An 18,979-nucleotide genomic window follows, 5' to 3' on the forward strand; every position below is an offset into this window, starting at 1 on the left:
CAGACAGTGTCCCTATCAGAACATGGAGAAACTTCTTGTTCTAGTTTATGGCTACATAGCCTTCCATTATGCTAGGGAGAGGCAATTTATTCCAGTCTTCTACTCCTGGACACCTGTTTTCAACTCTGCACTATTTCTAAAACAGTAGTATAATGACTAACTTGTATCAGCCATTTCATACTTCAAATGCCTTTGGAAAAAGAAAGGTATGTGGCATTGGAGTGTGTCCCTGGGGTGGACTCAGCACCAAAATGCTACTGACTGAACATTGGCCCAGCTCCTAGGGAACAGAAGGTCCCAGCTGAAGTGTGTTTCCATGTTGCAGGTTATGTTTACAGAGGAGGATGTGAAGTTTTACCTGGCTGAGCTGGCTCTGGGCCTGGACCACCTGCACAGCCTGGGCATCATTTATAGAGACCTCAAGCCTGAGAAGTGAGTGAAGTCCCCACCTCACCCTTGCCTCCCTCCAAGGTGCACAGACTTCTAGGCCTCTTTTAGAACAAGGCCACTCTGATGGAGATGCTATAGCCTTCCCCAGGAATTCCCTCTTTGGGGCTGTCTGAGGGATGGGTGGGTGGAACAGGGTGGGGCTCACCTTCGGTGGTTAGGGACTGCCTAGTCAGGACTGCAGTTGCCAAAGGCCACCAGGCAACTATATTTCCCCCTTTTTTCCTAATCTGTTCGGCTACCATTAAAGAGCATTCTTAATATAATCCTCCTGGAATTTTTCCATGCTGTCTGTATATAGTGCTTTCCCATGGTATTTTGGGGACCAGGAGCAAGTGTTGAGGTAGGATAGGATCTGGTGTTAGAATTAGGCATACCTTAAGCCTAGCATCATGGCACATACCTGTAGTCCCAGCTGCTAAGAAGGCTGAGCTCAGGCATTCAATGCTGAATATAGTGAGACCCCGTACTAAAAAAAAAAAAAAAAAAAAAAAAAAAGAAGAAGAGACCACCCTAGAGAGCTGCTCCTGGCTTCAGAGAGCCTAGAAAGTTAAAAAAAGTGAGACCCCGTACTAAAAAAAAAAAAAAAAAAAAGAAGAAGAAGAAGAAGAAGAAGAAGAAAAAGAGTTCCACAGACATTCCAGTCTTGTCACCGACTAGCTCTGTGGCTATACAGAGTTAGTTTCCCAAGCTATAGTTTTTCCATTAGTGAATGGAGCCCTGATGGCACCTGCATGGCATTACCAGATCTCCATTCTGCCACTTACTCATTGGGTAGATCTGGGCTGAGCACGTCCTCTGGGCAGGCCCAAGTCCTTCCACTCTGTGGTACCGCCAGAGCCCACATGGTGCCTACTGCTGAGGATCCTGACTCCTGACTATCTGTTGCAGTATCCTTCTGGATGAAGAGGGCCACATCAAACTCACTGGTGAGTAAAGGACACTTGCCCCCTCAGACTCCAGGGAAGGATGCAGTAGGCTCCTTATAGGTCGGAGTTGAGAGCTGGGAGTTCATTCTTCCTAAGAGATGGTGCTTGTTACTCATAAGGAATCAAAGCCCAGACCCCAGACTTCAAATACCCCGATTCAGAATTGCAGCTCCCCACTGTAGTCTTGGGCAAGTCACCTAACCTCTGTGTCCTTCAGCTTCCTCCTGAGTGTCATGTAGGTAACGCCCTCCAATCAGGGGGTTGGTAAGGAGGGCAGGGATCCTGAACATGACTTTTCTGCCCTCCTGTTGCAGACTTTGGCCTGAGCAAGGAGGCCATTGATCATGAGAAGAAGGCCTACTCCTTCTGCGGGACGGTGGAGTACATGGCTCCCGAGGTTGTCAACCGCCAGGGTCACACCCACAGTGCAGATTGGTGGTCCTATGGGGTGTTGATGGTGAGTGCCTAGGCAAAGGTAAATGATCTAGCGCCAGGCTCTGGATTCAATTTCTCCATATGCTCAGGGAGGAGGTTGGTCATCTTCAAGACCTTCCCCTTGTCCTCTCATAGCCAAGCTTGTCTCCCTCTGCACACTGCTGCAGTTTCTTTCCTTGGAAGGATCATGGGTTTTAACACCACTTGGGGTACCCCGAATCCGACTTGGGGCTCCTCCTTGGCTTCAAGCCTGGGTGCTACTCCTGGAATCTGGCTTGGGAGAGGGGTGAAGAGGTAGATATAGGCTTTGCTGTAAGTGGATTCTGAAGTCCAACAGGCCAGTAAGAATCCTGGGATGAGAGCAGGGTGACCTGGCTGGGAGGAGGAAGCAGGTTTGCAAGACAGAGATCAAGATCAAGCTTGAACTGTCCTTTGTCCTCTGTAGTTTGAGATGCTGACGGGCTCCCTGCCCTTCCAGGGGAAGGACCGGAAGGAGACTATGACCTTGATTTTGAAGTAAGCATTAGTCCTACCCTGGTACTGCAGTGTCTCCCTATCCCCACCCCAGAAACTATCCCTGCCTCCACAGGCCCTTGTCATCTACAGGGGCCAGTGGGTGGGACTCCCTAAAGTCTTTAGGAGGTTAGTGGCTTGCTCCTTTGGACTCAGCTGGGAAGGAGACCTGGACAAAGGAGGGCTTCTGGGTGGGGCTCAGCCCTGATGAGACCCTGGGGCTGTTTCAGGGCGAAGCTAGGCATGCCCCAGTTTCTGAGCACGGAAGCTCAGAGCCTCCTGCGAGCCCTGTTCAAGAGGAATCCTGCCAACCGGCTTGGTAAGCAACCCCAGCTTGGGAGGGGTGGCAGAGGGGAGCAGGGTACAGCTGCAGCCTAGGCCACAGGGCCACATCTGGGGCTGAAAGGAGCTGTTGTCCTTTGTGTGAGCAGACAATGCTGCCCGCCACCCTGTTTTCTGGCTCCATGTGTGGTGTTGGGGGGTGGTGACCTGTGTGTAGGGGAAGGCAGGAACTGAGTCATCCCTACTCCCTCAGGGACAAGGACAGAGGCCCCCACACAGCTTCTCTGCCAAGGTTGCTGGCTCAGGAGAAGGCACATGAATTCATGAGTGAGAAAGGGCTTAGGTCCTGGTCCTGACTGTGTCAGTCCCCACTGCCTGGCACCCAGCAGTCACTGTAAATATTTGTTGAGTGATTGAGTGCTATTTATGAGCTATGTGATTTGGGTAGATGACTTCGCCTCTCTGAGCCCCAGGTTCCTTGTTGTGGGTGGAGCGCATGAGTCTGCGCAGGCTCACAGGGAGGGTTCGAGGACATGGCTGTTGTGCAGTGGGTGTGTAGTATGTGCTAACCATCCTTGATTGCTGGCTTTACCTGGACCACTACCAATGTCTTGCGGTCCAATCCAGAACTCTCGGTTGAATGGAACAAGAGCTTGTCTCTGGGTTGAAAGGGCAATAGGAAAAGAAAGGCAGAGGTGGGGCCTGCGTCAGGAGGGGATGGGGGCCCTCTTTAGATCGCAGAACAAGTCTAGCCTTTGTCCTGACCATGTAGCATTGACAAGTCACCTGTGCTGTCTGAGCCTTCCTTCTTACAGTCCACTGGGGCTTGATTATCAGAGGCTCCATAAAGTAGAAAATGCTGAGTGGGCTACAGGTTTCAGGGTATGGCTGGTAAGATACCAGGTGGGGGAACCCATCCTGCCCTCTGTTCCAGCAGCTGTTCCAGTGCACTGTGCAGCCATTTGGTGGATGGAGTGGGTGTCTGAGGTTGAACATTCAGGGGCAGACCCCTCATTTGGTTTCTTTCAGGCTCTGGGCCTGATGGGGCTGAGGAAATCAAGAGGCATGTCTTCTATTCTACCATTGACTGGAATGTGAGTGTATCCATCCACACCATGGCTCTAACTATGATGGACATCAGAAGGGGAGTGGAGGGGCCCTGGGCCAACTATGACCTTGGGTGTGGGAGATAAAAGTTTATATCAGCCCATAAAATGTCCTTGGAGGGTGATTTCATGCCCTTGAAGGCTGGTCTCCTGATGCTGCAGTACTGTTGGGCAGTATGCTTTCCAGTTCTCTTGCTGGGGCTGCTGACAGGCTCTGAGGTCACCAGAGTGATCAGAGCATTCACCCCACCTTGCAGAAGCTCTACCGTCGTGAGATCAAGCCGCCCTTCAAGCCAGCTGTGGCCCAGCCTGATGATACCTTCTACTTTGACACTGAGTTCACATCCCGCACACCCAGGGGTATGTGCCTGATCTGGTTTGTCTGTCTGGAGCAGGGCCCAGGGAAGCAGGGTGTTGGGGGCATCCAGGGATGCAGAGGCAATCGGGGACTTTCAAAGGCCCAGGTGTGTGGGTAGTAAGCCAGGCAGTATCTGGCTTACTGTGTCCTTGCCTCATGCCACCTGTCCCTCTGGGGCTCTGTGGGCCTCTTTGTGTCTGGGTGAAGGAGTGAGATGTGGGGGTGGGTTAGGCTACAATAGGAAAGTCAGGACCCCTGCCCCAGGCATCTTTCAGCCTACTGGGGAGATTAAACATGTCAGGCCTCTACTCACGTCAGGGAAGAGGAATCTGACCTGGCAGACCCATGCTAGAGAATCTGGCAGAACGGAGGTGACAGCACCCACAGGTCTGTGGTGGGCATACGTGGGAATGGACTTTGGCTTCTAATGCTAGACCTCAGTGTACTCATCTGGAACATGGGGGCGATCGAAGACCCCCTCATCTCTGGTTGCTGCAAGAAGCCAGTGGCGGTACTTCTTGGAGGTAGTTTGAAATCCTGACGTTCTGGCCAGATACTGCCAGTATAGAGTTGCATGTTAGTTCTAGATGCCACCTAGATTTTGTGTGTAGCTTGCACACCATTGATGACAGGAACCTGGGCACTTCTCTGAGCCATTTGTCTCTTCTTTTTTTTCCCCCCTTTATTTGCTGACTGCATACCAGGTCCTTGTCATGTTGTCAGCCATAGGGAAAGTGATGACAAGACAGACTCAAGATGGTGGTCAACAAGATGGACCCAAACCCCGCCTTCATGTAGCTCAGGCTGTTGATGGGAGAGAGGTTTTATAGGGGTTAGAGGCAGTGCCAGGCAGGCCTTATCAGAGGAGAGGCCATGTGAGCTAACCCTTGACTGATGGACAAGGAACGGATTATCTAACCAGGGAGAGCCGTATGCATAGTGGCTCTGAGGCCCTTTTGAGGATCTTGGGGTGGGGATGAGGGGTCCAGTGGGGCTGAGCTTTTGAATGGGGAGAGAGGAGGGCTAAGACCACATGGACCTCAATTGCCAGACTAAGGTCAGCAGATTTTGTGGTTGGAACTGCCCCTCTGGCTAATATGCCAATGATAGATTGAAGAAGGGAACGGCCCTAAGGTGGAGAAGCTGGGAACGGGGCATCCTGGGCCTGGCTTGAGTGGAAGGCCAGATGTGGAGGGGCTTGGCATTCCTCATGTGACAAGACTGGGCTGGTCCAAGCAAGTGTTTTATTTACTTATATTAAATTAATCAATTGGTTAATTAATTAGGATTTTTGAGACAGGGTTTCATTCTGTGGCTCAGGCTCACCTGGAATTTACTATGTTGCCCATGCTAGACTCAAACTAGCAGCAATCCTCTTGACTCAGACTTCTGAGTGCTAAGATTACAGGCATGTATTACTGTCTCCAAATTTATTGGTTGGTTGGTTGATTGGTTGATTGAATTTGTGTACTAGGGAATAAACCCAGGTCATCTTATATGCTAGGCAAGCACTATGCTGTTGAGCTACACATATGAACAGATGGGTAAAAACCTGGGATGGGTGGGGCTTACACACAGTCCCACCATAGCTACCTACTGAGGCAGGTCAAGATCCTCAAGATTTCCCTGGTCTTGCTGGTCTGCCTTGGGGTCAAGAGCACCCCCTCAGATGGTCATATTCTCCTCCTTGCCCCACAGATTCCCCAGGCATACCTCCCAGTGCTGGTGCCCATCAGCTGTTCCGTGGCTTCAGTTTCGTGGCCACTGGGCTGATGGAGGATGATGGCAAGTCTCGGACCACTCAGGCCCCCCTGCACTCGGTGGTACAGGTGAGGGAGGCGGGGGACTGTTGCTCAGTTGTCCTTTTCCACCCAGAAGCCACAAAGGCAGAAGAGCTGGTAACACAGGCTCTGGAGCTCAACAAACCCTGATGCCCTTATGGGACCCAGAGGACCTCCAAGCACCCAGACCTCACTGTTCTTGTGAGGTGTGAAACACAGATGATAATGCCTGCCTCACAAAGTGGCCCTGCTCATTGGCTAAAAACGGATATAAATTTCCTGGCACAGAGCTGGGGTCTTGGTGAATGCCAGAGATTTCCTTAAAGGAGGAATGAGGGAGTGACTCCAGCATCCTTGACAGCAGTGGGTGGCAGGGGATTTGCGTCTGCTCCAATTTGCCCTTCATTTCTATACTATACTGCTCTTTGGAAAGTTTATAGTTGATTGGCAATCATGTCATACTAGAGCCCATTGCCTGGGTTTAGAGCTCAAAGGGTGACAGGACTCGAGGAGACATCTTCCCAGTGCCTCAGTTTCCTCTTCTATAATTAATGAGTTGTGAAGATATTCAGATCTAATGTGTAAAGTGATGGTCACTATGTAATTTCTTTTTTTTTTTTGAGACAGGGTCTCCCTGTAGCCCTAGCTGGCCTGGAACTCACTATAGACCAGGCTGGCCTCGAACTCACTGAGATACGCCTGCCTCTGCCTCCCGAGTGCTGGGATCAAATGTGTGTGCCACCATGCCCTGTTACTGTGTACTTTCTTATCTACGGTGGGACATCTTGTCTAAGATAACCAAACTGGGTGTGAAGGCAGCAGGTATAAGCCAAGATTGTCCACAGTTCATGTGGCACTTGAGGAAGATGTTTAAAATAGTGAATGGCACACACATGCCAAATGCCACGTTCATATTTGCTACTTTTAAAAACTTGGGATCTGGGGCTGGAGAGACAGCTCAGCGGTTAAGAGCACTGACTGCTCTTGCAGAGGACTTGGATTCGATTTCTAGCACCCATATGGCAGCTAACAACCATCTGTAACTCCAGTTCTAGGGGAATCCGATGCCCTCTTCCTGCCTCCGAGGGCATTGTATGACAGAGGTGCATTTACATACATGCATGAAATACACTTCTACACATAAAATAAAAGTAGTAAGTAAAATATTTTTAAAGACTTGAGACCTGACATAATGCCCTGACTCCACAGGAAGCAGAGGTTCCTTTGCAGCCCAAAGCTGCATTAAATGGCACAGCTAGGATGCATACTGGCATCTTCATTCCCCTTGGGCCTAGGCTTCTAAAACCACAGCTTCTCAATGTGCATGCTCTGATTCCCTTACCTCCACCTCCTGGACCATCCTGTGACTCCAGACAACAGCCAGTGGAGCGTTAGTGAGTGGTGCCCATTGTGTTGGGTAGAAAACTGAGGCTTAGAAAGGGGTCTCCCGACTTGGCACATGCCTTTAATCCCAGCACTCAGGAGGCAGAGGCAGGCGGATCTCTGTGAGGTCCAGGCCAGCCTGGTCTACATAATGAGTTCCAGGTCAGCTGGGTCTACAGGGAGACCTTGTCTCAAAATAAAAGATAAAAAGCATTCTCCCCAGGCAGGCCTTGTGACTTTTTCTGTGCTATCTCTGCTGAGCCAAGGTCCTGGTGCTATGAAGTACTCTGACCGTAGAGCCCAGAGTCAAGCTGATTTCTTGGTCTTCTACAGCAACTCCATGGGAAGAGCTTGGTTTTTAGTGATGGCTATGTGGTAAAGGAGACGATTGGCGTGGGTTCCTACTCTGTGTGCAAGCGCTGTGTCCACAAGGCCACCAACATGGAGTATGCTGTCAAGGTGGGCCTCCTGATCACATCTTGGTAGAGGCTGCTGGGCAGGGGATGAGGCCAGCACAGCTGTGTCCCTTTGGTGGGAGGGTCTGTAGATGGTGACAGGCACGTAGCTAAAATTCTCCCTTGCCCTGCAGTATGGGCTCTGTGGCAGGGAGGGACCATGGAATCTGTGCCCCTGACACTGGCCTGTGCATCCACTTTCTTCAGGTCATTGACAAGAGCAAACGGGATCCCTCAGAAGAGATTGAGATTCTTCTGCGGTATGGTCAGCACCCCAACATCATCACCCTGAAAGATGTGAGTTGCAGGGGGTCCTTGATTCTAGGTGGGGGCTCTCAAATGTAGGGTTAGTCTTTGGAAACACCATGCTTTTTTTTCTTTTTTTAATTTTTTTTATTTATTTTAATTTTATGTGTATGATTGTTCTGCCTGAATGTGTTAGTGCACATGTGTGCAATGCCCATGGAGGCCAGAAGAGGGCATTAATTCTCCTGGAAACTAGAGTTACAGATTGTTGTTAGCCAGCATGTGGGTGCTGGGAACCAAACCCAGGTCCTCTACCAGTGCAGCCTCTTAATCATTGAGCCAGCTCTCCAGCACCCCCTTTTTTTGGGGGGGGGCTTTTTGAGACAGGGTCTTGCCGGGTATGGTGGCCCACATCTTTAATCCCAGCACTCAGTAGGCAGAGGCAGGCAGATCTTTGCGAGTTCCAAACCAGCTGAGGCTACAGGGAGATCCTGTCTCAAACAGATGGAAAGAGAGAGAGACAGAGAAAAAGAGGAGAGAGACAGAGACAGAGAGAGAGAGAAAGGTCTTACTGTGTAACCCTGGCTAGCCTGGAGCTCAGTCTGTAGACCACACTGGCCTTGAATTCAGAGATCTACCTGCCTCTGCCTCTGTTCCTGCCCCTCAAGTACTAAGATTAAAGGTGTGCACCATACAATTGAGTTCAGGTTCTCCCCCTACCACACCACCCTTACCACCACCACCCCCAAGTGTGCGTGGGGAGAGGGAGTGGGTAGCCCTGAGTCTCTCTGGTCAGGCTTTACCTAAAGAGCCCTTCTGTGCAGACTCACACAGTTTTGAATCCTCTTTTGCCCATTGGGGGTGAGGACAGGCACCCAGATGGTAAAGGCCCAGGGAGGCCCACTTAAGTACAGCAGAACCCAGACCTAAGGCCTGGTGCAAGCCTGATGATGATGTCTTTGGCAGGTATATGATGATGGCAAACATGTATACCTGGTGACGGAGCTGATGAGGGGTGGAGAGCTACTAGACAAGATCCTACGACAGAAGTTCTTCTCTGAGCGGGAGGCCAGCTTTGTCCTGCATACCATAAGCAAGACAGTGGAGTACTTGCATTCCCAGGGGGTAAGTCTGAATTGGGGGTGGGGGTGGTGACAGGGTGTCGTAGCAGCAGAATCTAGAAACTATAGCCCACTAGGGGTCCAAACCACGAGACAGAGGAGGGGACACTAGGGATGGGTGAGTGGATGGACATAAGAGGGAGGGAGTGATGAGGCTGGACACTGGAAAGGAACATTTATTGAGTACCTACTGTGTGCCAGGCACCAGGTTTAATTTAAAGGGATATTCCCTTATGTTATCTCAGTCAAATTTTCACAAAACCCTGAATTAGATACTGTTATTGGCCCCATTTACAGATCACAAGTCTGAGGCTCTGTGCTCTAAGGTCATTTGCCTAGGATCACGCATCCTGGGAAGAGTAGAAACTGGAAGGTGTAGAGAGGAATGGATTTTGGGAGGAAGCTGCAGGTCACTGTAGGGTACTGCAAGGCTTCAGAGGGTGCCTTTAGCTGCGGGCCAGGTACGAGATGGAGTCGGGGGAAATGCTACTGGGAACAGCAGGTGCTGCAGAGGAGGGTTAGGCCTAGAGAGCTGAAAGAGGGCTTCATTGTGGAAGGTAAAGTTCTTAGGGTGGTTAGCATGCCTTTCTCTTTGAATAGTGTGATGGTTTGGGTTGCTTCTGATCAGGTTAGGAGTTCGGAATGCTGCAGGTGGTACACTCATGAGGCTGAGGCAGGCGGGTCTCTATGAGTTTAAGGCCAGCTTAGTCTACTCTACATAGCCAGTTCCAGGTCACCCAGCACTACATAGTGAGACTCTGTCTCCAAGAAAGGATTACAATCTGGAATCATCTGGCTGTGTCTGGGCTTTGACTTCTTAGCATACCTGTGTGTGGGATTGGGAAAGCTGCCTCACCCCTGAGCAACTTCCATGTCTATAGGCACCTCGTAACAGAGCTGCCCCCTTCTGGGGTGGATATGAGATGGAGCATTGCATGAGAAAGCATTGCAAACCAAAACAGGCCAGAGGTTAGCACTGCAGAAATGTTAGGTGACATGTAGGACCCAACTGAGCATGTACGAAATGGGGAAAATTAAAGTAACCCATACAGTTACCACCTGAATTCAAGAACCGTCAAAGTCAGCATGGTGGCCCATGCTTGTAGTCCTAGCACTCAGGAAACCAAGGCAGGAGGATCACTTGAGCCCAGGGGTTCGAAGTCAGCCTGAGCAACACAGTGAAAAGAATTGTCAAGAAAGCTTTTACCACATCGCTGTGTCTACCCTTCCTCGCTCTTCCCGCCCTTCCTTCCTTCTCTTGCCTCCATTTTTGTCTTTTTTGATGATGATGAACTACTTTTTTGTTTCTTATGACAAGAAATTTCAAATTTATAAGAAAGCAAAAAGAATAGTATAATAGAGTTGGGTGTGGTAGCACAATCCTATAACCCTATCGCTAGAGAGGCTGAGGCAGGAAGATCATGCCTCTGAGGCCAGCCTGGTCTACTTATTAAGACCCTGTCTCCAAAGAGGAAAAAAAAAAGTCAGGCATGGTGGTACACACCTTTAATCATAGCACTCAGGAGGCAGAGGCAGGCAGATCTCTGTGAGATCGAGACCAGACTGCTCTACATAACAAGTTCCAGGAAGCTGGGGCTACAAGAAGACCCTGTCTCAAAAAAAAAAAAAACAAAAAAACCTTATACAGTAAATTGGATGTGGCAGCTCACCTCTAATCCATTGCATGCAGAAGGCAGAGGTGGGAGGATTGCCTTGGAGGACAACCTAGGCTGTGATTATCTTTTTTTTTTTTTTTTTTTTTTTTTTTTGAGACAGGGTCTCCCTGTAGCCCCAGCTGTCCTGGAACTCACTATGTAGACCAGGCTGGCCTTGAACTCACAGAGCTCTGCCTGCCTCTGCCTCCTGTGTGCTGGGATTAAAGGCGTGTGTCATCACGCCCGGCAATTTTTATTTTTATTTTATGTGTATGCCTGTATTGCCTGCATGTAGGTAAGTGCACCTGTGTTGTGCTCTTAACCACTGAGCCATCTCTCCTGCCCCATGATTGCTTTTTTATTGTTTTTGAGGTGGTGTGTATGTGTGTGTGTGTGTGTGTTATAATGTACATGTGTATATGTATAGGTGCTCACATGTATATGGCATGTGTGTAGGGGGTGTCCGTCCATGTGTGCATGAGCCTGGAAGTCAGGTTGATGTCGGGTGTCTCAGTCACTCACCACCTTATATACCGAGGCATGGTCTCTCACCAAACCTAGAGCTGCTGATGCGCCTAGGCTAACCTGCTTGCTCCAGATTCCTTCTCTGTCTTTCTGCAGTCCTGGGATTGGTGGGCTTCCATGCCCACCCAGCATTTATGTCAGCGCTAGAGATCTGAACTCTGGTCCGCACACTTAAATGGCAAGTGCTCCACTCACTGAGCTATCTCCCCAGCCCTGGCCTATGTTTGAGACCCTACCTCAAACAAACAAGAGAACAGTAAGACCCACTCTCCTTGAGCAGCCGTATTTAACAGTACCAGATTTGCCTTCCCCCTTTGCTCTCTTCTCTGTATCTCTTATAAATATATTTCTGAGGGTGCATTTGAAAAGAGGTTGAAGACATTTTGACACTTGACCTATAAATACCGATAAAGGTTTTTTTTTTTGAGACAGGTTCTCTGTAGCCCAACCTGTCCTTAAACTTATTATGTAACTGAGGATGACCTTGAACTTTTTTTCATAATTTGAAAAAATTTTTATGTATGTTTTGCCTGCATATATATAAGTGCACTAAATGTGTGCCATGCCTACAGAGGCCAGAAGAGGGTGTTGGATCTCCTGGAACTAGAGTTTCAAACAGTTGTTAGCTATCATAAGGGTGGTAGGAACCCAAACCAGGTCCTCTGCAAGAGAAGTCAGTCCTCCTAACTGCTGAGCTGTCTTTCCAGCCCCTAACCTTGAACTTTAAACAAATATGTATTTATTTTTTTGTGTATGCATCTTGTCTGTCTATATTTGGGCATGTACGTGCCGTTGCATGTGTGTGGAAGTCAGAGGACAACTTTCTTTCGGGAGTTGGTTTTTTCCTTTCTCCATGTGGGTCCTGTGGATGGAACTCATCAGGCTTGGTGCCCTTACCCACTGAGCCATCTCACTGGCCCTCACTTTGAACTTCTGATCTTTTGCCTCCATCTTCCGGTTACTAGGTGTGTACCACTATGCCTGATTTTTGCTGTGCCGGATATTGAACCCAGGGTTTCACATGTGCTAGGCAAGCAGTCCACCAACTGAGCTGTATCCTCCATTCCCCCCCTCCCTTTTTTGTGGTTCTAAAGACTGAGCCTAGAGCCCTGTTCATGCTCTTGCACTGAGGTACACTCCTAGCCTCTATTGCTAAAAATTTTTTAAACCTGCCCCACACCCATCTTACCCACAGTTCTGAACAGTGGGCTTTTCATTCCAAATTAATAACTTTTCATATAAATCCACTGGTAGATTTTCCCTTTTGTCCTTTCAAAATGGCTTTGATTGGTTTTTGAGAATCAGTCCCTGCAAGGTCCTGGCATGAATTTCATCCCATTGCGACTTAGATGTTATGTGTCAGTCACTGTTTGTTTATTTGTTTGAGCCGGGGTCTCACTATGTAGCCCTGGCTAGCCTAGAACTTGCTATGTAGACCAGGCTGGCCTGGAACTCACTATGTAGACCAGGTTGGCCTCAATCTCACAGATTTGCCTGCCTCTACCTCCCAAGTGCTGGGATTAAAATGGTGTGCCCACACCTGACCTGGGATTGTTTTTTTTTTCTTAAATATTTTATTTATTATTTATTTATGTGTATGAGTCTGCATGTATGTAAGTCCACTTGTGCAGTGCCCACAGAGGTCAGAAGACAGTGTTGAATTCTTCTGAAACTGGAATTATAAATGGTTGTTAGCCACCATGTGGGTGTTGTGAATTGAACCCAAGTCCTCTGTAAGAATAGTCAGTGCTCTTAACCACTGAGCCATCTCTCCAGCCCCTGGAATTCTTTTTTTGAGACAGGATCTTGAACTCCTGGGTTTAAGCAATCCTTTACCTCAATTTCCTGAGTAGCTGAATACAGCTACTTACTGAGGTTCCTGATGTAGGGCACTGTTTTTGTTTGTTTGTTTGTTTGTTTTTTTAATATTTTATTTACTTTTTTTTTCCGGTCACCGGCTGGGAGACGGTCCCTGCCCAGCTTTCCCATGAGCCCCTGACTCCCACAGATCATGGTCAGGAGCCCCTGACTCCCCTTGAACTCACAAAGATCTGCCTGCCTCTGCCTCCCAAGTGCTGGGATTAAAGGCGTGCGCCACCACGCCCAGCCTTTATTTACTATTTTTATTTTATGTGTATGCATGTATGACCTGCATGTAGGTAAGCGCACCCATGTCATGCAATGAATGCTCACGGAGAACAGAAGAGGCTGTTGGATCCCCTAGGACTGGAGTTACAGACAGCTGTTAGCTGCTATGTGGGCACTGAGATCCGAACCCGGTCTTCTGCAAGAACAGTGTTCTTAAACGCTGAGCCATCTCTCCAGCCCCTGTTTTGTTTTGCTTTTTAAGATCTTTTTGCTTTATTTTATGTGTGTGTATGTGTCTGAGTATATGTATTTGTACCACATGTATGCAGTGCCCATGGAGGCCAGAAGGACATTGGATCCCCTGGAACTGGAATTACAGGTTTTAAGCTACCTCATGTGGGTACTGGGAACTGAACCTGGGTCCTTCAAGAACAACAGATGCTCTTAATGACTGACCTATCTCCAGCTCCTTTGTTTCTTAACTGAAATAAAATGTGCATAAAGCAGACTTGAAGGGTAGAATTCAAAAGTTTTGTTAGAAGTGTATGCTGCTGTCACCTGCACAGAGACCTTCCTGTGGTAAGCCACATGCTTGTAGATCAGTTGTGCTTCTAGACTGTCCCATGTTCTACATTTGTCTTTGTTTCCTGGTGGCATCATTTGCATCCTTCTTTGCCTATATTTCTTGTAAACTGTAAATTGATCCCCCCCAGTGCTAGGGATTGAACCCAGGTCCTTGTGCATGCTCAGCACACATTGCTCTAAAGTCTTAATTAGAGTCGGCTTCAGCTTTTTTGGGAGAGTGGAAATAAGATCAGAAGGCCAGTGTCTTACAATATATTCAAGCTAGCCTGAAACTTGCTATGTAATCCAGGTTGGTCTTGAACTCTTTTTTTTTTTTTTTTTTTTTTTTTTTTAGTCTTTTTGAGACAGGGTCTCCCTGTAGCCCCAGCTGGCCTGGTACTTGCTATGTATACCAGGGTGGCCTTGAACTCACAGAGATCTGCCTGCCTCTGCCTCCCGAGTGCTGTGGTGGTGCACGCCTTTAGTCCTTCTGCCTCAGCCTTCCAAGTGCGGGGATTATAGGCATGAATCACTACACTCAGCTAGAATACTTAACTCTTACAGACCCCCAACCTTCAAGGAATTCCAGTTTTCTTTGTCCTGGGCAGACTATATCTAGAGGATGGAGGGCGTTGTAGGATTGGTTCTCTTTTCATCTTGTGGGTTCTAGGGATTGAACTCAATTTGTCAAACTTGATGGCAAGTGCCTTTACCTACTAAGCCATCTCACCCATCCCAGAATTCTTTTAGAAAAGGAACTTTACCCATAACCAAAGCTACAGTTTTGTTGCCAAATATGTTTTTAATGATCATGTTCGAAGTGGCTTTGGTTTCTTAAATGGCCAATACAAACAGACTGATATTTAAACATATCAGATCTGAGAATGTATGTTTCCTTTTCTTGTTTTAGTCCCCTTAAGGGATTTGGTTCAGTAGTGGAGCACTTGCCTAGTATGCTAGAGGCCCTGGGTTCTATCCACAGCACTGCAAAAAAAAAAAAGAAAGTGTAGACACACATATACACACACACATACACAGTGGCAGGAGCATACCTGGTGGCACACACCTGTAATCCTAGTACTCAGGAAGCTGAGGCAGGAGGATTGTGGATTTGAGGCCAGTCTGGGCTGCTATGTAGCTCCTGGTCAACACGGGCTACGTAACAAGACTAAATTTTTTTTTAATTGAATTTTTGTGTATTTCATACATAAAATCATCTTTATACCCCCTTCCCCTTTGGCACCCTCCCATAGCCCCACCACTGGAGTTCATACATTCTGTCATTTATATTAAGGCCTATTATGTAAAAATTAGTGTCCCCAGATGTCCCTCAGTGCAAGTTCATCCACTGTGGTTTAGTCAGCCTTTCTAAAATGTCTCCCTTCAAGAAGGTCAGATCTTTCTCACCCAGTAGTAATTAGTTGCCAATAATTCTTTAATTAAGATTGGGGCTTGCTGTTCATTTCCACAGTTCTGTGCTGGATTTTTGTCTGCCTAAGTTTGCATGGTATCGTGCATGCTGACACCATTGCTGTAGGTTTGTATGAGAAGAATCCCAGGAGCCTGTAGGACTATTTCCGTATGGTCACGCACCGCCTCCCTGTCTCTTAGAATCTTTCCACCTCCTCTTCTGCAATGGTCCCTGAGCCTTGGGTGGGTGGACCTCAATACAGGTGCCCTGTCCAAGGACCCACACTCTGCTCACTCTTATTCTTTGCCTTTTGGCCATTTGTGGCCTTTTGTGTTCCTGGCCCTCTGTTGTATGAGGGAGCTTCATTGATGAGAACAAGACTAAGTCTTAAAAGACAAAAGCAGGAGGCTGGAGAGATGGCTCAGCGGTGAAGTTCTTGCAGAAGACCCGGGTTTGAATTCTAGCACCCACATGGCAGCTAACAACTGTCCATAACTCCAGTTCCAGGGGACCCAATAGCCTCTTCTGTCCTCTGCGGGCATTGCACGACACGTGTGCACTTACCTACATGCAGGCATTACATGCATACACATAAAAAATAGTAATAATAGCCGGGCGTGGTGGTGCACACCTGTAGTCCCAGCACTTGGGAGGCAGAGGCAGACGGATCTCTATGAGTTCAAGGCCAGCCTGGTCTACATAGTGAGTTCTAGGACAGCTGGGGCTACAGGGAGACTCTGCTTCAAAAAGACCCACCCCCCAAAAAAATAATAATAATATATTTTTTTAAAAGACAAAAGCAGAGTTGCTTCCAAGATGAGTGAGAGGACAGAGCTGAGCTAGTGAATTATCTGTGGGTCACCTAAAGCTCAGAGCACAGAAGAGCTTTCCAGAGGAAGACATGTCTCCAAAAGCAATGAGCCTCTTTCTTGAGGGTGTGTAGGCTCCAAATACAGTCAGGTACTTGAAGGAAATTGTCTCTTTTCCAATGTGGTGGCACATGCCTTTAATCCCAGTACTCAGGAGGCAAAGGCAGGTTGGGTCTCTGTGAGTTTGAGGCCAGCCTAGTCTACCGAGTTCAGGGCCAACTGGGGCTACATAGTGAAACCTTATCTCAAAAAACTTAGGATAGCTGTTGTGGGCATAGTGAGCTTCTCTCATAATGTTTGGAGGGATTCTCTGGGTTGATTTGGTAGGAGCCATAGCCCTGGTCTTTAAGCTGGGAATCCAACAAGCTGAGAGGAAGGGAGGGGTGACTAGACACCTGTTTGTTTAATAACATGTTTTTATTGAAGTATCACCTAAACACCATGAAGTGCACAAGTCATGATGTCAGTACATTTTCAAGAAGTGAATACACCTTCTGCCAGCTTTGACATCAGTAAACAAGGCATTTCCAGCTCCCCACCCAAATCTCCCTGTCAGAATAAACACCCTGAGCTAGCTAACTTCTTTTCTTTCTTGTTCTTTTTGTTGTTGTTTTGGTTTTTTGTCTATTTTGAGAGAGGAGTCTTGCTGTGTAGCCAGGCTGACCTAGAATTCACAGTCCTCCTCCTTTAAACTCCTGAGTGCTGGGATTCCAGGCTTGTGCCACCACACCGGCATAAACTCATCTTTGACAGCATTTCCCTTTATCTCTGGCTTCTGTCACTTAACATTGTCTTTGGGATTCATTCACATTGTCGTGGGCTCACAGTTCATTCATCCTTATTGCTGGGTAGAATTCTGCATAAATAGACCTTGACTGAATTATTCTCTCCACTAATAGATACTGGGTTGTTGTTAGCCATTTACTGTTTTAAATAATGTTGCTACGACAGGCTAGTGCTTGTGTTTTGGTGAGTGTGTGTACGTTTTTAAATTTTCTTTTTCTTTCCTTTTTCTTTTTGGTCTTTCTGAGACAGGGTCTCCCTGTAGCCCAAACTGACCTGGAACTCACAGGTAGACCACGCTGGCCTTGAACTCACAGGGATCTGACTTCCTCTGCCTCCTGAGTGCTGGGATCAAAGTTGTGTACCATCATGCCAGGCCTATTATTTTTTTATTTTAGGTGTATGAGTGTATTGCTTGCATGTATGTAAGTGCACTCATGTCGTGTAATGCCCAAGGAGGTCAGAAGGCAGCGTTAGATTCCATTGGAGCTGGAGTTATGTTATGTATGGTTATTAGCAACCATGTGGGTGCTGAGAACCAGACCTGGGTCCATTGCAAGAGCAGCCAGTGCTCTTAACCACTGAGCCATCTCTCCAGCCCTTGAGAGAGTGTGTGTACATTTTAATGCTGGTTATACATTATGTAGTAGAATTGTCGGGTCATAGTGCATACCAATGTTCATCCCAAGTATGTATTGCCAACCATTTGGTTACAGTTTATACCCTAATTGATGTGTGAGGAAGTCCTGGTGCTTGCCAACACTTGGCAATTTCCATCTTTTAGATTGTAGCCTGTTCTGGTGAGGTATGGAACAGCATCTCTTTGTGGGTTTAATTTGAATTCCCTAATGACTAGTGAAGTTAAGTACTTCCTCACTTAAGAAATGCCTCTTAGGAAATCCCTGTTCAAGTCTTCTGTCCATTTTAGTGGTGTGTGCCTTTAATCCTAGCAAACAAACAAACAAAAACCATGGATTTTTAATTTTTATTTTTAAGTTTTGTCTGTTTTTATTTTATTTATTTATTTTATGTCTTTTTGAGACAGGGTCTCCCTGTAGCCCCAGCTATCCTGGAACTCACTATGTAGACCGGGCTGGCCTTGAACTCACAGAGATCCGCCTGCCTCTGCCTCCCAAGTGCTGGGATTAAAGGCGTGCGCCACCGCACCCAGCTAAATTTTTTTTTTTTAATTTTATATTATGTCTATGAGGGTATTGCCTGCATGCAGGTAAGTGCACCCGGGTTGTACAGTGCCCATGGAGGACAGAAGAGGCTGTTAGATCCCCTGGAACTGGAGTTATTTATATGTGTGAGTGTTTTGCCTGTATGTATGTATGCACACCCATGTGGGTGCTTGGAACCAAACCTGGGTCCTTTGTAAGAGCACCCATGTGTGCAATCCTTACAGAGGCCAGAAGAAGAGATCAGATCACCTGGAACTGGAGCTATGTATGGTTGTTAGCCATCATGTGGGTACTGAGAACTAAACCCTGGTCCTTTGCAAGAACATCCAGTGCTCCTAACCACTGAACCATCTCTCCAACACACTTCCCAATTTTTTTAAATTGGGTTATTTGGGCTGGAGAGAGGGTTCATCAGTCACGAGCCCTTGCTGCTTCTCCAGAGGACTTGATTTTAGTTCTTCATACCCTGCCCTCTTCTGGCCTCTGAAGGCACATATACACATGGGTATACATTCATACAAACATACTTACACATAAGTAAAAATAAATCTTACCAGACACGGGCACACATCTTTTATCCCAGAACTTGGTAGGCAGAGGCAGGCAGATCTCTGTGAGTTCCAGGCCAGCCAGGGCTATTTAGTGAGACCCTGTTTCAAATAAATAAGTTGGATTATCTGTCCCTTTTATATTATTCTGTGATTCTTTTTCTTTTTTAAAAAAAAAATTTATTTTTATTTTATGTGCATGTGTGTATTGCCTGCATGTAGGTAAGTGCACCTGTGTCATGCAATGCCCACGGAGGTCAGAAGAGGTTGTTGGATCCCCTGGGACTGGAGTTATG

The 18,979-nt window shown here is 47.5% G+C and overlaps 1 protein-coding gene across 5 annotated transcripts in view; it reads left to right on the forward strand.

Moving 5' to 3' along the window:
- The window catches only part of Rps6ka1 (ribosomal protein S6 kinase A1), a 42,780-nt gene that overhangs the window by 13,252 nt on the left and 10,549 nt on the right, over positions 1-18,979 (forward strand). For all 5 annotated transcript variants that reach the window (XM_008836822.3, XM_008836824.2, XM_017799074.2 and 2 more), the window contains exons 6-16: positions 326-432; positions 1,339-1,376; positions 1,691-1,833; positions 2,257-2,327; positions 2,555-2,643; positions 3,636-3,700; positions 3,970-4,072; positions 5,769-5,899; positions 7,568-7,693; positions 7,897-7,986; positions 8,902-9,060. In XM_008836822.3, coding sequence (XP_008835044.2) covers positions 326-432; positions 1,339-1,376; positions 1,691-1,833; positions 2,257-2,327; positions 2,555-2,643; positions 3,636-3,700; positions 3,970-4,072; positions 5,769-5,899; positions 7,568-7,693; positions 7,897-7,986; positions 8,902-9,060 — 1,122 coding nt within the window. The remainder of the gene's footprint in view (positions 1-325; positions 433-1,338; positions 1,377-1,690; positions 1,834-2,256; positions 2,328-2,554; positions 2,644-3,635; positions 3,701-3,969; positions 4,073-5,768; positions 5,900-7,567; positions 7,694-7,896; positions 7,987-8,901; positions 9,061-18,979) is intronic.

This window comes from Nannospalax galili, unplaced genomic scaffold, assembly GCF_000622305.1.
Source record: "Nannospalax galili isolate Female #2095 unplaced genomic scaffold, S.galili_v1.0 scaffold1258, whole genome shotgun sequence".
NCBI lineage: Eukaryota > Metazoa > Chordata > Mammalia > Rodentia > Spalacidae > Nannospalax > Nannospalax galili.